The sequence below is a fragment of the Drosophila montana genome, unplaced genomic scaffold (genome assembly GCF_035044405.1).
Source record: "Drosophila montana isolate Dmon_TW-CO22-7 unplaced genomic scaffold, ASM3504440v1 contig_3282_1, whole genome shotgun sequence".
NCBI lineage: Eukaryota > Metazoa > Arthropoda > Insecta > Diptera > Drosophilidae > Drosophila > Drosophila montana.
The window spans coordinates 440-19,382 of record NW_026998166.1 but is presented as its reverse complement, the minus strand read 5'-3'; the positions used below and the strand labels follow the sequence as shown (position 1 = coordinate 19,382).

General features: G+C 41.9%; 2 protein-coding genes across 3 annotated transcripts; one reads left to right on the top strand and one right to left on the bottom strand.

Annotated features, from left to right (window-relative positions):
* Positions 1–671: 671 nt before the first annotated feature.
* Positions 672–11,227, bottom strand: LOC135434213 (uncharacterized). Of its 2 annotated transcripts, none has more exons than XM_064690712.1 (4): positions 10,452–11,227; positions 3,472–4,133; positions 3,124–3,408; positions 672–2,162 (listed from the first exon to the last, which is right to left on the bottom strand). In XM_064690712.1, exons 2-4 carry the CDS (start codon positions 3,989–3,991, stop codon positions 1,111–1,113), a joined length of 1,857 nt encoding a protein of 618 aa, XP_064546782.1. In that variant the 5' UTR covers positions 3,992–4,133; positions 10,452–11,227; the 3' UTR covers positions 672–1,110. The 2 variants fall into 2 exon arrangements, with proteins under 2 accessions (XP_064546782.1, XP_064546783.1); XM_064690713.1 differs by lacking the exon at positions 10,452–11,227 and adding an exon at positions 4,545–4,679.
* A 534-nt stretch (positions 11,228–11,761) lies between these two features.
* Positions 11,762–18,663, top strand: mon2 (Mon2 homolog, regulator of endosome-to-Golgi trafficking). The gene is made up of 12 exons (XM_064690703.1): positions 11,762–12,122; positions 12,411–12,542; positions 12,611–13,162; positions 13,220–13,818; positions 13,874–14,304; positions 14,392–15,107; positions 15,221–15,559; positions 15,622–16,266; positions 16,352–16,530; positions 16,593–17,696; positions 17,771–17,853; positions 17,916–18,663. Exons 1-12 carry the CDS (start codon positions 11,997–11,999, stop codon positions 18,092–18,094), a joined length of 5,085 nt encoding a protein of 1,694 aa, XP_064546773.1. The 5' UTR covers positions 11,762–11,996; the 3' UTR covers positions 18,095–18,663.
* The last annotated feature ends 280 nt before the right edge of the window (positions 18,664–18,943 follow it).

Sequence of the window (18,943 nt, the reverse complement as noted above, 5' to 3'; positions counted from 1 at the left end):
TTATTTATTATCGCTAGCGTTGATATGGTATCGCTGTCGATATATTTTAAAAGTATGTTACGATCGCTACGATACATTTCAATGTTAAGGCGCTGAATTAACATTATACAAGATATAATAATTAGTATGTTAGTCTCGCATCTAGCAAGCTAGTTCTGTCTGATTTTCGTGAACTCAAAAACCCATGACCGACATACTTTCAATATATATGTCGCAGTAGATAAATTATTTTATAATATTGAATTATTAGTAATTCTCAACAATCGAAAAATTGTAAGATACACTTTTTGCGGATAACATTCAAATCTAATGTTATTACTAAGATGGTTAAAATATCGATGATTCTATCGATATCATGTCACGAGTACTTTCGTGACTGTTCACTTAGGGCAGTTATCACTAATAATCGGAAACCGGAAAAATAGCCCGTGTGGATATCGGGAAAAAGCCGCGAACAAGTTTTTTAAATTGAATCTTCATTAATAAGAGGGTTAAAACTGAATTTCAAATTAGATTGAGAAATAAAACACTTTAGCATGTTAGCTATGTAAACATTACGAAAGGGAAAGTATTTTCCTGAAAAATCATATTTGCCCAATTTTCCCGTCTAAAGCAATGGGACAGATTGATAAACCTTTATGAATATAATGCATGATTACAGACAAACAAAATTTCAATGCTTAAAGGAGCTGCCTTTTATATATTTCGAAAAAAACACAGATAATTTGATGACCACATAGACCATAGATTTCTTTGAGACTGTTTCGATTGTTTTTAATTGTTTACCACGCACTATGTGTCTAAATATGTGTGTGTGTGTGTGTGTTGTGTTGTGTTAACATACTTATAACCAGAGTTATAGCTAATTATTAGATAAATAATGGCATTTATAATGCTAAAATTAGGCTACAAAACGTAATTAAAAACATATGTGATAGTACATTAAAATCGAATATACGTTATCCGCGAGTAGATACATAAGATACATTCCTCCTAATACTTAGAAACTAAAGTATTTCTATTTGCTGCCACTAGCTGCCTTTTCTTTCGCTAATCAATTTGCTTTAACATTTAACATAGACATTTAATTCAGAGCTTAAACCTAAAATACTATTTACATTTAGTGGTCTGGTCCAGCAGCTTCTTCCACAGATCAAACTGTTCGTTCGACTTGATCATGTGCACGCTGATGGCGTTGCGTATATTGCAGGGATTAAATGAGATACGTCGATTGACAAACTCATTCACATGCAAACGCTCAATGCCCAAGCTTTGGGCCACAATGCCCGTGGTGAAGACATCCTCCAGCTTCAGATAGACCGTCTTCAGCGAACGCACATAAAGATCGTGCACAACTTCACCTGTCATTACGTAGGCGGGTCCCGTGGTAAACGATGGAAATACGGACGCCGGAAATTGATCAGTCGATACATAGTACTTTGATTTCTTGTTACGTATGGGCTTCCATTTCTTGGCCAAGCGGCCAAAGATGGCGCGCTTCTGCTTGCGCTTTTCCAACTGTTTCAGAAAACTCAACAGCCTAGGCACATTGATGAACATATCATCGTCCGTTTTCAGGATGTACTTGGCACGTTGGCAATGCTGATCGACCCACTCCAGCGACGAGATGGTCTTCAGCGTTAGATTATTGTATGAATCAATAAAATTGCCGCGTATCAGATCGCCATACATGAAGTTCTCCTGGCTAAGCGCCGCATTCACCGTCTCGTTGGTGCCGCGACCCACCACAAAGGCCATGCTTATGTCCCGCCGTACTCCGTAATGTCCCCAGGTCTGGCGGATGGACATGCGCGCATCCGAGTGCGTCTGCGCCGAGGTGATCAATACGAGTAGCCGGATGGTATCCCCATTAAGCGGACAAAGTCGTTCTATATCAATTTCATCATTTAGATGGCCGCTTTCGTAGATTTTCTCCGCTGCAATGCCCTTGGATGGATCCACCGGACCGTTGGCTGTTGCCTTGTTGTTAACTTTCACCTTTGGCATTGGGTGTTTTGGTACTGGCGGCGACTTCTCCTTTTGCTCTGCCACGTCCGGCGCTGTTTTCACCGGCATTACAGCGTATGAACCAACTGCCGCATTGTTGTTATCCAGCAAATTAATTTGCAAGTCCTCAATCAGACCCGGCTGATTGGTCTTATCTGCAAACAAAGTGTACAAGATTGAGTAATGTTTCCGCGAATAAGCAATATATATATATGGATATATAGGGTATCTATGGGTACGCCCCATATGCGCGCCGTTGTGTAATGTGTGCAATTTAATAGCGCACGCAAACAAGCCAAACCTTTGTCCAGCCCACAGTTAGACCGTTATGGGAAATGCGATACTTCACACTGGCACTGGACAATTGGAAAACAAACAAACCGGACTTCAGCTAATGACTTCCATAGCTGCCGAAGCTATTAATGCTACCATGTTATACCCTTGCAGCAGGCACTGAAAACAACTCGACGAACTAAGCTGACAAAGCGGTGCTTGACTGTTCGTTTGTCTGATTGAAGAAGAATTGGATACGTCTTATAGCTGACTTGGAAAATCTTGGCTTAAAATTCGTTTTTGTTTTGAAAACATTTTTGTTTTTTAAAAGCAGCCAGAGTTTTAGGTTAAGAGCTGCGTCATGATTTAAATTGACATTAAGCAACTATGTATTTTTAAAGATATCTTGAATGAAATCTCAAATTACGAGTTTTCTCCCAAAAGAGATGCGCATCGCACTGCGATAACTAATTAGTCCTTTAAGGAAAACCTATTTAGTTTTGTTTAAAAAGCGAGATTGATTATGCTGCTATGCTAATCTTATTCACATCGGATCATATATCATAAAGTTACTGTTTGGAACATTCGATTGTACAATTTTTTTTTTTAACAAATAATCTGTTGATCCAATGCATTTAAAAACGTCTAATATTGCTCGCATAGAATTGATTGTTGGAAAGTCTAGGAATGTTCTATGCCTGCCAGGGTATTTCATATTCGGGCACTCCAAAGACAACTATTCTTTCTGGTATACATTGTTTTGCTTGTTTTTTGCTTTTTAATTTGCACCACCAACGACAACTGTTTAGCGCAACATGCCACGCCCATAAATTGACAACCAACCCGTGCGTTGTTCGCTGGGCGAGGAGACTGCACCCGCTGCTGCTGCTGCCGCCGCCGCCGACGGGTTGCTGCTGTTCGATGTCATGTTCTTTAATATCTTATCGGCGTTCTCGATGAACTTTTGCAAATTGGAAGTGGGTATCATCAGAATCTCGGCGTCCGACGGCGATTGCTGCTGCTGCTGCTGTTGTTGTTGTTGTTGTCCCCCAGTGGCAGCTGCTGCCGCTGCTTGTTTGGCAGCCAAAGATTCGTTGTTGTTGTTGTTGGAGTTGGAGTTGATGTTGCCTGCAATTTATTGATATTTTTGCATGCACTGACATTTATGAAATTCTTTTTAAGTAAACTCACCTGTAATTGTATCAATATTTTGCACATATTGCTGCTCTTCGAGCAGCTCATCGCCGAAACTGGGCACCTGCTCGCTGCCCGCCTGGCTGGGACTGGCGCCCGCAGCGCCGCCATCCAACAGTGCATCCTCATCGATGGTGGGCAAACGATGCTGCTGTTGCTGCTGCTGCTGCTGCTGCGCTGGCTTCTTTCGCTGCAGCTGATCCTGGGCCCTGGCCTTCTTGTTGCTGCCGGCCGGCAGCTCAGCCTCAGCTGCGGCTGGCGAGAGGCCAAATTCGCCGGTGTTATTCAGCACAACCATTGCTGGCAGCTGCTCCGCCTTCTGCTTCAGCTGCTGCTGGTGCCCGGCGGCTGTCAGCTGTTGTGGCGTCGGTGGCGGCGGCGGCGCAACATGCATGTGCGTCGGCGTCAGCGTCGTCGTGGTCGAGTATGACGCATAGATAAAGATTGTGAGTATCACAACGATCAGAACTAGCAGAAAGCGCAAAATGCGCGTATTGTGCACGTTGCCAACTACCATTGCGATCGATTCAGTTTGAGAATATCTCAAATATACGATTTTTGAGTATTTCCTTTTGTATCTAGAAACTATTTCAATATATATATATATATATTTGTGAGGGAAAGCGCCTGCTATGCCCGGCACGAGAAACGTGGAGCGACTGCAATGGAAGATAAACAAGAATACTTAGTTCACATAAGAAAATTATATATTTTCAAAAAGCAACTTCATAATTTGCGCGTGTGTGCGTGTAAATGTGTGTGTGTGTGTGCGTGTGTATTGTGCCGTCAAGTGTTTGCCGGAAGTAAACAAAGGGAATGTGTGTGTGTGTGTGTGTTAATAAAAGTTATAAATTTAGATGGAATCACATTATTTTGCCACTCGTAATTAAAGAGCTACCCCATTTATCTTATCTCTCAACTAACTGAACAACTAATGATATTTATCGCTGCATGTTTATCTATTTATCGATAAAAATAAATTGTTAAGAACGGACTGAAAGTCTATCAAAGGAAGGAGGAAAAAGCCGTTAGAAGCAGACAAGGTAAAAAATATTTAATGGGCGCATTACCACTAAGAAACTGAGTACGAATTAATTTAAATGAAAATGTACGACTATAAATTTTGTGTTCAAGTTTTGACAGTTAACCCAAATTTGACAGAAGAAAAAGTTGAATAGAGAATGGAATCAATTTCTTTCTTTAAAACATGTTCTGTCAATTCTATGTTCTTTTATCCCATAGTACTTTTATTACCAATTAAATGCAACAGCTAAAATATCGGCTAAAAGTAATTTCGATGCCAAATATAAGCTAGGACATAAAATCGAATAAGCTTTTTAAGGCAAAACCTAACGCGTTTATTGATGTGCATAAAAAATATTATAGCACATATTGGCAGAGACGTTAAAATAAACTTGCATTAGCAATATTTCAGTTAAAAATAAAAATAAATTACTTTGCGGAATCGAGCATTTTAAGCGAGTTTTTATAGTTCTGTGCGACAAACAACTTTATTATCCGTCACATCGCGTTTCACTATTTGTGTTCTCATATATATTAATATATTATACTATTTATTATTAAACTAAACAAAAATCAGCTCATTGCAAAAAGTTTTAATTTTTCTTCTTTCACGTGCTCTTATATATCAATATATATCATATATTATAAAATTAACCAAAAATCAGCTCATTGCAAAAGGTTTTACTTTTGGCTTGTTTATCAAATATTCGTTAGATTTATTTGCATGACTATAAATGCTAGACCATATAAACTATTCCGATTAAAAGACATACATCTTTCCGATTGTGCGTGGCTTTAGTGGGTAATTGTCCAGATAAGGACAACTGTCCGATATGGTTATCCATAAAGGCAGAGAAAAGAGCACGGAAACGCAGCTTTTGTACTTTGAGTTCGAAACTAAATTCAACAAAATTTCAGTTGTCGAAAGGAAATAAACATTTGCTTATCGCAATGTCTTTGGATTTTTGCTCAAATTGTAAATTGGCTAAAGATAAAACTAAAAAACAAAATAAATATAATTCGTTTTTAAGTGTTGGCTTTTAAGAACTTTGGAAAAGACATTACCTTAAACATTTAGCTCATTAGCAGACCAGTAAAAACACGCATAAAACAATTTGTCTTCGCCTTATAGAGCGTAATGAAAACAACACTCGAAATTTCTTTAAATAAATATACAAAACACGTATGTGTATATAGCTGACGCATGCGGAGCAAATAATTTGGGCATAAGAATCGCTGAAGATGAGGCTTTCTGCTGTTCTGGCCATGCTAATGAGCTGGACAAATGTCAGGAGTACGACGCATTCATTAGAGAGCATCAGAGCTGTCGGCAAAATCTAGCCATTTCTTAAAGTCAGATAGCTAGAAAACTAGAGAAGTGCGCACAGTGGGAATTCTAGCTTTTTTAAAACGTGTTTTGCGTTTATTTTTATCTGAATTTTTTTTAATTTAACAAAAAGCATATGCAAATATATTCAAAATAAATATCTCCTCGCCTTAAAGTGGGCTTAGGCACTTAATATCTATAAGTCGCAATCGCCGAACAGTTAGTTAATTGATTAGCGATAGAAAAAAAGCCAAAGAGCCGATTGCAGTTAATTAACATTTTGACTGTTCGTTTATTTGTGTTGGGTTCAACTTGAATTCTAGCCAAATGTATAAACAATTTAATTGTTATTTTCTTTACATTTCCGCATAGATATCAAATCAAATTTATTTTATAAACAAAAAAACAACTGATTTCGTGATCTGATTTATATCAAGGTGTGGATACACTTGAAAACAGTGTTGGTATGTGCTCAACTGGAAGTTTCTAAACTGACATTCGGGACCTTTAAGTTAAGTTAAGTGTGGTTAAGTTAATCGACAATCTAAACCAAGATTGAGTAAAGGAGCCTAAAATATCAGAAGCTCGCCATATTTGCAGCTCTTTTATTTTGTAATTTAAATATTCTTTTTTCTCAAGCGTTGTCAACACTGGTCAGCATCCAGAAACGGCTGTTGCCATGGGCTGTTGTTTTGTATGCTCAGACACAGACACAATGTTAACTTTGAGAAAAATGCTTGACCCGATTTAATGAAGAACCTGAAGTAACCCGCCTGCGCAAGCACTTGGCCCGCGACAGGGTATTGTAGCTACCGCACTTGGCCCAGAAACTCAAGATAGAAGCCGGCACTTCTGCAGCTCAAGTTTCAATCAGTCTCACCTGGTCAAACGGATATTTCAGCGCTTATCGAGCGATTATAAGTATATGTATTTATTGCGGTCTGTAAGGTGTCCGATAATCGAACAACTGACAAGTTTATCGCTCAAGTGGATTTCATATAGTACATATGGCACTAAAACAAGTTCAATTGTTAAAGGGCCATTAAAATGCTAAAAATAGTTATCTGATTTCTACTAGCAATTTCACCTGTTGACCCCCCTATAAAAATAGAACCTGTTAGCCTGTTAGACGTCAAAACCAAACTGAAGTCAAACCAAATAAAAAAAACCAAAATATATAAAATGCCATTAAGAAAGTTATACAGTGCTTACTCGAAGCAGAAGAAAACTTCTAGAAAAAAAGGACTGTCTCAAAATTAGAAAAGGCAATTCATGTTGATAAAATAATTATTCTAATGAAATTCTCTTTTGTATTGCTATCACTAAGTTTGAAGAAATCATCAAATAATCAAATAATACTATCATGAATAATATATTTTTACAAGTTTTAATATGCGAGCGAGCTGTTCAATGTCTAATGGGTTGGGACTTTCCATTTATAACTTCGCATGAATAATTAAATTGGCCTTATCAGAAGGTAGTTCTATAGGTTATAGATAACTGGGCCGTCTGTGGCGTCTCTATCTAATCTGTCTAATTAAAACGACTCATTCTCATTGAACGCAAGTCAAATAACACGCAAAATAGTGTTATTGGCATGTCGCTTAAGTTGTTTGCACTGCTCGAAAGGTAGCTGACAGATAAAGCAATTAAGATATTTTTGCTTGAGTTCTTATAAATCTTAATAACAATGGGGTTTTCATAAAAACGGAGCTACCATTTTCTAGCCGGTTTTTACCCAACTTTGATAATCAATCAGCCAATCATTGCATCAATCAGGTCAATTATAATTCGATCTACCATAAAACTTTAATTGTAGCATACCAGCTGGCTTTACCCAAACTTTGATGATCAATCAGTGAGTCATTTTATCAATCAGGTCGAATAATCGTAGTATTTACTAGCGGGTTTTACCCAATGTTGGTAATCAATCAGTCATTTTATCAATCGGGTCAATTAAAATCCATTTAAGCGTGCTTTTACCCAAACTTTAATGATCAATCAGTCAGTCATTCAGTCAATCAAATCAATTTAAATCCCAGCCACACTTTAAGAGTAACTTCATGTAATTAAATGTAGTATTTAAATGTTAGTTTTATCCAACATTGATGATCAATCAGTCAGTCAGTCATTTTATCAATCAGGTCAAATAAAAGCCATTTAAGCGTGGTTTTACGCAAGCAGTGAGTCATTATATCAATCACCATTTGGGTAATACCACTCGGGTCGATTGAGTGTAGTAATAACTAGCGGGTTTTAACCAGCTGATTGACAACCAATTAGTCAGTCATTCAGTCAATCAGATCAATTAATATCCCAGCCACCTTTTAAGAGTTACTTCATGCAATTAAACGTAGCATTTACTAGTAAGTTTTACCCAAACTTTGATGATCAATCAGTCAGTCATTCTTACAATCAGGTCAACGTTCTTAATCAATCAGTCAGTCAATCAGGTCAATTAAAATCCCAGCCACCCTTTAAAAGTTACTTCATGCAATTAAATGTAGTATTTACTAGTTAGTTTTACCCAACATTAATGATCAATCAGTCAGTCATCAATCAGGCTATCAATCAGGCCAAAAACATTGTTTTCTAGCGAATATCAGTTTTTGCTAAGATTTATAGCTGACACACCCCAGTTGTTGGCTCGATATATGCACAAATTGCGACTATATCTTTGTCTGTCGCCGTGGAATTGTTTTACCGAGTTGACATTGTTTACGGTGTTTTCTTTGACGCACTGTGCAATTCGGTGGCTTATCGTGACGCCTAGCCAGAGACAATAATATATGAAACTGAATAACTGAAACGCAAGTACTTAGGCAAACAGTGTCAAATATAAAAAGGAAAAAAACTAACAATAAACTTCGTATTGGAGACCGCAGCGTGACGCGCTCGGCTGTCTGAAAAGCGAGAGTGCTCTATACTATATACTATATATAGTACAAATAGATTAGGCTGCTGCTAGTTCATCTCTGACGCGTAATATAAACCCCTCCCGCCCGATGAGTCATGTGCGCGCTGCGCTGATAAGAACATGTGGTACCTGCTGCAATGTTTACAAATGCTAATCAATAGAAATACTTCCGCCCCGCTCAACGCCGGACAATGCCATATCAGCGTCTATACTAATTGGTCCGACTTATCAGCTTTGTACACTGAAAGAATTTATATGTATTTCTATTTATTTAGTATTATTTAATATTTCAAAGGGATTTTCTAAAAAAGTACAAAAAAAAAAGTTTAGAAAGTGTACACTGGAAGAATTATAATATTATTTTGAAAAACTAAAGTAGGAAGGCCAAATGTCTGGGATTTTCTTCCAACTTTACTTGAATATTATCTGGACAGTTTCTATTTCAAACTATTTGGAATATAGTTATATTATTTTCTGAAATTAAACTTTATAATATAAATTTACAGATACTTATGAGAACATTTACTTGATTTAAATCTTTTTTTCTTCCATATTTATCAAGTTGAATTCTTAACTAGAAAGGCCCTTTTTTATGTTCCTCTTACTAAGATAAACTAAATGATTTACATTAAATAATATAAATACATTTATATTAAAATGAGGCGAATGAAATGAGTCAAGGGGCTAGCCTTTGCCCGGGGTCGTAATTGCGCTTATGAACACGCGATTTTTTTCAGTGTTCCGCTTTTGGAATTACTTGGAAAGTGCTAAACTGCGATATGGATGTAAAAACTTGCAATTATTATTTAACGCGCTGTTAAACTAAAACAATTGTTATCATTTATTGCATAATTTGTGTAGGTGAAGCTGGGTTTGCCTCGACTGCTGCTCATACACATTGTACCAAAACTATGGACCCTGATAAGTACATTGAACCGCAGATAATCGTCGGTTATACCGAGAAAACGGGTTTCCAACCGAAAGAGGAACCAAATCTTTGGCTGGACCATGTGGCTATCAATCAAAGTCGCATCAAATGCCAAAAAGAGGGCGTTGACCAGCCAGTTGATAAAAAAGCTGATCCCCTGATCCGCTTGGCTAGCTAACATACATAGATCCGTGATACTTCCGCCAGCTAAAGAAACCTTCGCTCCGACTAAACGCACATGGAATTTGGCAATAGCCAAAAAACTATTACCCAATCTTTAACCAAACAAAACAGAGGAAGAAAAAAGCGTTATGCTTATGTTAATAAATTTAACAATAGGCCAAGTAAGCTTGGTATATGCGAGGCTGCACGACTAGCAGCTGCCCTGCAAAACATGCAGTCTGTGCTTCCTCTTCGCCTTGCTCGCTAACTAGACTAACTTATGGGCTTATGGCCAGATCATTGTGAACTTGTTGGGACTTCAAATTGGAATTTAAAAAATATCGATATATCGATTTGTATCGATTATTGTGTATCTCTATATTATAACTAATAGTCTGAGGCACATAAATACAGACATGTCTCGATCTTCTGCCTGTTACGCACATTTATATAACTTAATTATACCCATTTTTCAATGGCTACAGGGTATTAAAAAACAACGCAGTCATCGCTGGCCTATTGCATTATCACTGGCCCTCAGCAGTTCCCCCCCTCTTTTACCTCTCACACTCTCTCGCTCGCACTCGATCTCAGTCAGACACTTGGACGAACTAACTTACCTGCAGCTAGTCGCAACGTCGACGAGTAAATTTGTTAATTGAAGCAGCGACTGAGGCAGCGCGTCAGCGTCAGCCTGAAGACAGCGACAAAGTCGTCGTCGTCGTTGACGTTGGGGCTATGGCTGTGGCTGTGGCTGTGGCTATTGTTGGACCAGGGTCAAGCATAATTACTAGATGGCTATGCGCCTGGCTTGTTGTCTTCTTATTGTATTAGCTATTTTTAGTGTTTGTTCATAATTAATTTATATTTTGTTGACATTATGCGTATAAAAAAGAATTATGACAATAATTAGTTAGCTTTTGTGTGTTCTTTTTCTGGACGTCCCACTGTGCCAGCTGCCTAGTCAGTCGCCTTGGGAGCCTGTGCTTCGACTATCCGATTATGTGTTTAGCCTTAATTTAACGCCAGTTGTTTTAAAGCTGTTTCATTAGTCATGCAGGCCAGGCATAAAAAACAGACTACGCGTTTATTTCTGGCCAATATGCATGTGTGTATGCAAAGGTTTCGCGATTTTTTTTCTTTTCTTTTCAGTTACTTTAACCCTTGTTGGTTGCTTTGCGACGACGATTTGCATTTGGTTTTGTACAGCTAATGACACTTTTGGAGGCTTATGCACTTTATCGCGAACACGTATGCAGTGAAATGGCATATGAATTTAGGGTTTTAATCTCATTAAAATAAATCTCAAATACAGTTTTTGTTTACTCCGCGAATCGCGGAACGGGTGCGAGTCGGTTGTGTTCGTCCGCTGCTCGTGTTGCGTTTCTTCCTCTTGCTTTTCGTACTAATAATACTAATCACCCTGTGCAGATTAACAGCTTGCATAACAGCGGCATGTTATTTTACTGTTAACAACAGCAAACTGTTACAAATTACTGATTACTTTTTTGTTGCAATTCGTTGACAAATTATTTTCAATTATTGACAAATAAGTTCTTTAATCGTATTTATTTAAACAAGAAAAGCAGTAAGTTACTTAGTTACTTCACATTTCTATTCTTGCGGTAACAATTAACAGCAGAACAAACCCTGAAAGTCGGTTATAATAGAGTTGCCCGCAGTTAAAAAATTTATATTTATTTTAAGCTCTCGAAAGTTGATTTAAAATGCATCTAATACTAAAAATGCTAAGGCAAACTATGTTTATAGAAGGTAAGCATTCTTGGATTTATGTTTAACTCTTTACTCTGGCTGCAGAAGGAGAATATCACGCGAACAGTCGAACAGTTGCACAACTGCTGGCAAGCCTGAACAGCGCAACTGTGCTTATCGATAAACTGTGTACGTCAGCTGCAGCTGTCAGAGGCGATTCACAAAAATTTTCAACAACCGACTTGTTATTGTGCTCGCTGCCCTGTATTTGTTTGGTCCATATAAGAGTAAAGTGAGATAAAACGCATATGTTTAGCATAATTGTTGTATTTAAATGTTGCATGCATATAATGCACTAAGTGTCCCGTTCGTTCAACAAGGCGACAGAGGAGAACACAACAACAGTTGAAAGCCCCAACAAAAAAAAAACCCCCCAACAAGAACGCATAACTATGTCATTTGTCGGCGGCGGGGTGGTGGGCGGTGGCACCGACGTGCACAAATTCGTTGAGGCCCTGCAGGCAGACTTCAAGACGCTCTCACTTGAAACCAAGAAGAAGTACCCGCAAATAAAAGAGGTAAGTGCCTGTGCCAGGGTCAAATGCTGCTGTTTGTTGCCTCATTAAATCCGCTGACGTGTGCATCATTGTGGCAATTTGTCATGCGGTGGCAACTGTGTGCGCAGTGGCTGTTTTGTGGGCTGGTGACGCCAGTGATGGGTTTACAGCGGGCGAGGAGGGGCTGCTCTCTGCACCTGTGTGTGTGCACGACGCAATTATGAAATTGATATCAGACCGGTCAGCGAAAAGCAATCAAATTGATTTTTATGGTCGTTAATAGGTAAACACAATTTCTTTTCGTTGCAGGCATGCGAAGAGGCAATTTCGAAATTATGCACCGCCGGCAGCAGCCAACAAAATTCTGTATACTACACCGTCAATCAGATACTCTATCCGCTGGTCCAGGGCTGCGAAACCAAAGACTTGAAAATTATCAAGGTGAGTCATCATCATAACTCTTGGCGTTCCACCCGTTCAAGTTTCTGTTTTAATTTTCGTTCCTTAAGTTCTGCCTGGGCATGATGCAGCGCCTGATTACACAGCAGGTGGTAGATCAGAAGGGCGCCCTGTATATAACAAACGCCTTGTGGACACTGATGGAGCACAACATTGAGGAGGTCAAGGTGCTGCAGACGGTGACGCTGCTGCTGACCACCAATCTGGTGGTGCATGGTGATACGCTGGCCAAGGCGCTGGTCTTGTGCTTTCGCTTGCATTATACCAAGAATCCAACAATTGTAAACACAGCTGGCGCGACAATACGACAGTTGGTCTCTCTGGTCTTTGAACGCGTTTATTTGGAAAAAGACTCGGTGCACAGTCTGCAGCAACAGCAGCAGCAGCAGCAGTCGGGCACAAGCAGTCCGGATGCCGATGGCAATAGCACACAGGATGGACAAACTTTTGCCATGGACGCCTTTCATCTGTTTCAGGATCTGGTGCAGCTAGTCAATGCCGAACAGCCCTATTGGCTGCTGGGCATGACAGAAATGACGCGCACTTTTGGACTTGAGCTGCTCGAGGCCGTGCTGAGCAATTTTAGCGCAGTATTCCACGAGGTTAGCTTGACATAAATATGGCTATCGACTATAATAATACCGCAATCTCCCGCACAGAATCAAGAGTTCCGCTTGCTGCTGAAGGAACGCGTTTGCGCATTGGTCATAAAACTATTCTCGCCCAATGTCAAGCACCGCCAGCTGCCAGCGCCAAGCAACGGCACAGCTGCAGTGCCCGTGGACAAGCCATATTTTCCTATAAGTATGCGCCTGCTACGCCTGGTGGCCATATTAATACAGAAGTATCATACTATATTGGTTACCGAGTGCGAGATATTTTTGTCGCTAATCATCAAGTTCTTGGACCCGGACAAACCGCACTGGCAGCGCGCCTTGGCTCTTGAGGTCATTCACAAGCTGGTCACACGCTCCACGCTAATTGCCTTCTTCTGCAAGTCGTATGATTTGAAAAATCATGCCACGCATATTGTGCACGACATGATCGCCGCCATGGGCAGCTATGTGCGCTACTCACTGATCAATGCGTCTGCCGTGCTGAGCAACGGCGGACAACAGGCAGTTGGCGCCGCTGGGCAACAGCCCAGCACATTGTCGGCGCTGGCTAGTGGTGGCAACAATCAGTGTGGTTTTATGTTCCGCGGCGCCTATCTCCCACTGGTGGCCACCTTTGCGCCCGGCCTATCCAAGGCTGTTTAGTAAGCAGCATTAGCAGCTCTTTACAGAAAAATACTAACTAGCCTTTATTTTTAGCCTGGAAATGCTGGACAAGCTGGATGCGCCCAACATACCCGATAGCTATGGCATTTCGCTGGCCTATGCCATTTTGCTGGACATGACGCGTTCGATTGGCGGCGTTATACAACGCACGCCGGAGCTGCATCCCTCGCACAACATGGCCGTTATTACCGAGGAGGAGCACAAGCCATTGTGCCTACAACTGATCAATTCCAGCTGGTCTGGCCTGCTCAGCGCATTCATTCCGCTTGTGGAAACGTCCATCGATGAGGGCACCACAGAGAACATTCTGAAGGCCATGCAAAACTACGCAGCCCTTTGCGGCATGCTGGATCAATTGCAGCCGCGCGATGCCTTTATTATGGCCATGTGTCGCGCCTCTTTTCCGCCACACTATGCCATGTCCATATTTGCCAACGCCGCCCAGCTGGACGCAGATCTCAGATGTAAGCGTTGTATCCTTTGTTGAATATGTTTCTCATCTTTATTAGTTGTATACCCATTTTAACTAAATAAAACTATTCCATTGGCAGGTCACACACGCAGCGGCAGTCAGGATCTGAGCAGTCAGTTCATCAACAGCTGCAATGCCGACGGCGGCGACTTTCGGCCACAGATCGTGGCGGTGGGCACGCCACTGCCCAGCGCCTCGTTGCCGCACAGCGTGATGCAGGCCCCAGTGATGCTGACCAACAAGAATTTGCAGTGCATGCGCGCAATTCTGCTGCTGGCCCACAACAATGGCAGCATACTGGGCACCTCGTGGCACATTGTGCTGCAGACATTGCAGCATTTAGTTTGGATACTGGGCCTAAAGCCCTCAACGGGCGGCAGTTTGCAGGCGATGCCCAAGCCCGCCGTGGAAGCCAATGTGGGCATACAGACGGCGGTAATGGCTGACTTGCCGGTGCTGTCCCAAATGATTGGCCAACTTTTCGAATCCAGTCAGTATTTGGATGATGTGGCGCTGCATCATCTGATCGATGCGCTGTGCAAGCTCTCCCACGAGGCCATGGAGCTGGCCTATGCCAACCGGGAGCCCTCGCTGTTCGCTGTGGCCAAGCTAATGGAAACGGGTCTCGTCAATATGCCACGCATCGAGGTGCTCTGGCGGCCGCTCACCAATCATCTGCTCGAGGTCTGCCAGCATCGACACATACGAATGCGCGAGTGGGGCGTGGAGGCCATCACGTATCTGGTCAAGTCGGCGCTGCAGTTCAAGCACAAGCAGCCGCTCAAAGAGAACCTGGTGAGTTGCCCACTCTCTTACCTTGATGATTGATCGCCAATCAGAGAGAATAAACAGCTTCATACTTTTTTTATTATATTTTGCTATAATATATTCTGATTTTTTTATTGCAGGAATTGCAAACCATGCTGCTGAGTCCGCTCTCCGAGCTGTCGACGGTATTACATGCGGATGTGCGTCAGCGCCAATTGGATTGTGTGCTGCAAATCCTCAATACGGCGGGTGAAATTCTGTCCTTTGGCTGGCCTGCCATCATTGAGATAATTGGCGCTGTTAATGAGCATCATGGCGAACCGCTGATCCGCACCGCATTCCAGTGCCTGCAGCTGGTCATTACCGATTTTCTAACCGTTATGCCTTGGCGCTGTCTGCCCCTGTGCATCAGCACAGCGGCCAAGTTTGGCTCACAGACGCAGGAGCTGAACATCTCGCTAACGGCCATTGGGCTCATGGTAAGCTTAATCCAAGAATAAATAAAAATGGATGTTTAATTGATTTGCTTTTGGTTTTACAGTGGAATATCTCGGACTTTTTCAATCAAAATCAGGACAAACTAATGTCCACACAGCTAGAGGATGTGGCCATATTGCCGGACTTTCCTGGCACCCTTAAAATGCCTCAGTTTGACAAGCTGTGGATGTGCCTGTACGCCAAACTGGGCGAGCTGTGTGTGGACCTACGGCCAGCAGTCCGCAAATCCGCCGGGCAAACGTTATTCTCGACAATTGCAGCGCATGGCAGCCTGTTAAATCCACCCACATGGCAGGCACTGGTCTGGCAGGTGCTCTTCCCGCTGCTGGACAATGTGCGCGCGCTCAGCAGCTCCGCAAGCAACGAGAAGGTGGACGCCAGCGGTAACATTCTGATTCACCATTCGCGTAATACCGCCCAAAAGCAATGGGCCGAAACGCAGGTGTTGACCTTATCCGGCGTGTGTCGGGTATTCAACACAAAGCGCGAGCTGCTCCAAATGCTGGGGGATTTCGAGCGCGCCTGGTCGTTAATTCTGGAGTTTATACAGAATGCAGCGCTCAGCAAGAATGGCGAAGTTTCGCTGGCGGCGCTCAAGTCCCTGCAGGAGATTATGTACCACACCAGCACGGAGCGTGGGCTCAAGGATGGCCAAACGGCCCAGCAGCAGGACGAGGAGATCTGGAACGTAAGTTCAATTGCTGAAAAGTTTAACTCTAAAGTCAGTTTAAGAATAAGCTTATTTGTTTTTATTTGTACTCATCTTTTATCAGATTGCCTGGAATATTTGGCTAAGCATTGGCATGGAGAGTACCAAAATGTCGGCGACAACAAGGCTTTTGCCCGGCGTTCCAGGCGGAGATAGCCAAGAGGATTTCTACATTCCCAGTCAGGCATTTCTCACGGCCCTAATACAAATCTTTCCCGCAATTTTCCAGCACATTCAAGTCAGGTGAGTTAATTGGCCCCAACTAATTTGAACGAAGGCAAGAGCTAACTCTCCCTCGCTTACAGATTTAGTGCATCCGATTTTGATAAGTTCTGCACCGTGCTGACCAATGCCGTTTGCATACCCGTGCAAACGGATGCCGTTCCTTACATCATGTCCACGGTGTCGGACACGCTGCTGACGCCGCTGCATGATGGCATACTGGAGTGCATGGAGCTGATACAGAAGGAGGCCATCAGGCCGGACTCGGAGTCGAGCATACGCCAACTCATACCCGCCATTTTTCGCCAGCTGCTGATATTTAGCAAATTCGCGTGCGCCCCGCCCACCTTTCAGCAGAGCGTAGAGCACAACAAGTACGGCAAATCGGGCAATCATTATGCCAACAATGCATCTGTGGAAGTGGTTAGCATGAACTATATACCCTTTGGCGAGAAGTCCATTAGCATTTGCGTGAAACTATACCAAAGCACGGCCACCGAGGATTCGGTAGTGCAGGAGCAGATATTGCACGACATTATCAAGGCGCTGCGCACCCCGCTGGCCATGAAGTACAAGTGTCTATCGTCGAGCACCTGGAAGCTGGCCATTTCCAGCCTGATCAGCGTGCTGCACACTGGACTTAAAGTGGCGCGCACTAAGCCGCAACATTTTGCCAGTCAGTGGGATGATTTGGCCGATACGCTGGACAAGTTTCTGTTTCCAATCAGCGTGTGCACCATTGAGGATCGCGGTCTTGAGGAGATTGTCCTTGATGAGACAATCGATTGCCAGGTGATTGAGCTGCTGCGCGACGAGGTGCTGCCGTATGCCCACGAGTTGCCGCATCAGTTCATAATGCAAATTGTGGTGCTGCTCAACAAGGGCTCCATACACTCCGCATCGGATAGCAACATTTGCTACGAGTCCGACTGGAAGCTGCGCGAAATCTTTGCCAAAACCTGTTTCGAAACGCTGCTGCAGTTCTCTCTGCTGGAGGATCAGGCAACGGCTACGGCATGCAATAATAATCGTCTCAATGCCAATTTACTGACCGCCGGCGGCGCAGGTGCGGTGAATAAGGATTTTGCTGGCCGCCTGGCGGTCACGGCGCTGCTGCATCGCTTTCAGGAGGTACTCAAGCGCTTTAACGATGATGAGCGCCAGAGCGGCAAGTGCCCGTTGCCCAGGTTGGTGTTGCTTTTGCCGTTGCCTCACAGGCAAGCATTTATCTGTAATTAATATACTATTTTTTTTTTAACAGGTTTCGCCTCTCGGAAATATCCTTTGTGCTGAAAGCCATTGCAACACTTGTCGTCTCCATGAAGAAAGCGCCAGCATCCAAAGGTGCGTGCTGCGTAAAACTAATCAATTAGCTAGTTCAATATTTGTTTCGTTTAATTATTCAGTTAATAAGCCCGCCTGGGATTTACTGATTGGCCTGTATCCCTATTTGGTGGACTGCACCACAACCACATCGCCGGAGGTCTCGCGTTCGCTGCGCGAGGCGTTGCTGCAGTACACAGATCTTCTGCAGGCGCCCAGCTACGTCAAGGACAATGCGATACAATCGAATGGACAGCAGTGAGCAAACGTGTGGAGGATAAGCGTGCGGTTAATCGTTTTTAGTTGTTTAAGTCAATGTCCTTTTGAATATATATTAATATAATACATATTTATTTTAACTCTGCATAATTTAGAAAACCGAAAACAAAAAACATGTTATATATGATATATGCTTATGTCCCACTCTCCTTCCCTAGGCCTCTTATATATTTGTAAAAGTATTGTAGTAAAAACTAAGTATATTATTATCCATTTACACAAGTTCACAGTTGCAGCTGTCAAGAGCTTAGCGGCTCGATAAGATAAGCTGCCCCAACAAATCGGTTAACCTACTATGCAGCAGCCTTATCTGACAAATATTTCTTTAGTACCTTGGTGAGACGCTGTTTACTGATATGATATATACAAAAAAAAAAAAAAACTATCAACTATATGATAACTAAACATTGAGCTATGCGTGTAGCGCATTTTAAAGAACCTACCTAGAAAAACAAATAGACTTGCGTGTTATCTGAATCAAATATTAACACTTAATCAGCAACAACTTTGTAGTGACGTTTTTAAATAAAGCAAAATTTACTATCGCATTTTTATTAAATATAATATGACCTTCAACTATGACGTTAACAGATTACACTTATCTCAACTGCAATGTACCAAAAGCTGATAACCCTAAAGAATGTGTGAACATGTACATATATTAAAATAAATCTCTATTATAGTTGTAATACAAAAAAAATGTTGGTAGCTCGATTCTAAGTTCAACACCATAATCGAGGCTCATTGCCACAAATCTGTCGGTTCATTAATCAAACATTTGGTTACATTGAAATATCTCGGTTAAATAAAGTAGTATTTATCGAATTATTTA

Excerpts from the sequence above, each read along its gene's own strand:
- LOC135434213 (XM_064690712.1), bottom strand. The coding sequence starts at position 3,991 with ATGGTAGTTGGCAACGTGCACAATACGCGCATTTTGCGCTTTCTGCTA. Across the intron at positions 3,409-3,471 it reads AAATATTGATACAATTACAG|GCAACATCAACTCCAACTCC; the intron begins GTGAGTTTACTT and ends AATAAATTGCAG. Across the intron at positions 2,163-3,123 it reads GCCCAGCGAACAACGCACGG|ATAAGACCAATCAGCCGGGT; the intron begins GTTGGTTGTCAA and ends CTTTGTTTGCAG.
- mon2 (XM_064690703.1), top strand. The coding sequence starts at position 11,997 with ATGTCATTTGTCGGCGGCGGGGTGGTGGGCGGTGGCACCGACGTGCAC. Across the intron at positions 15,560-15,621 it reads TAACGGCCATTGGGCTCATG|TGGAATATCTCGGACTTTTT; the intron begins GTAAGCTTAATC and ends TTGGTTTTACAG. Across the intron at positions 17,697-17,770 it reads GGCAAGTGCCCGTTGCCCAG|GTTTCGCCTCTCGGAAATAT; the intron begins GTTGGTGTTGCT and ends TTTTTTTAACAG.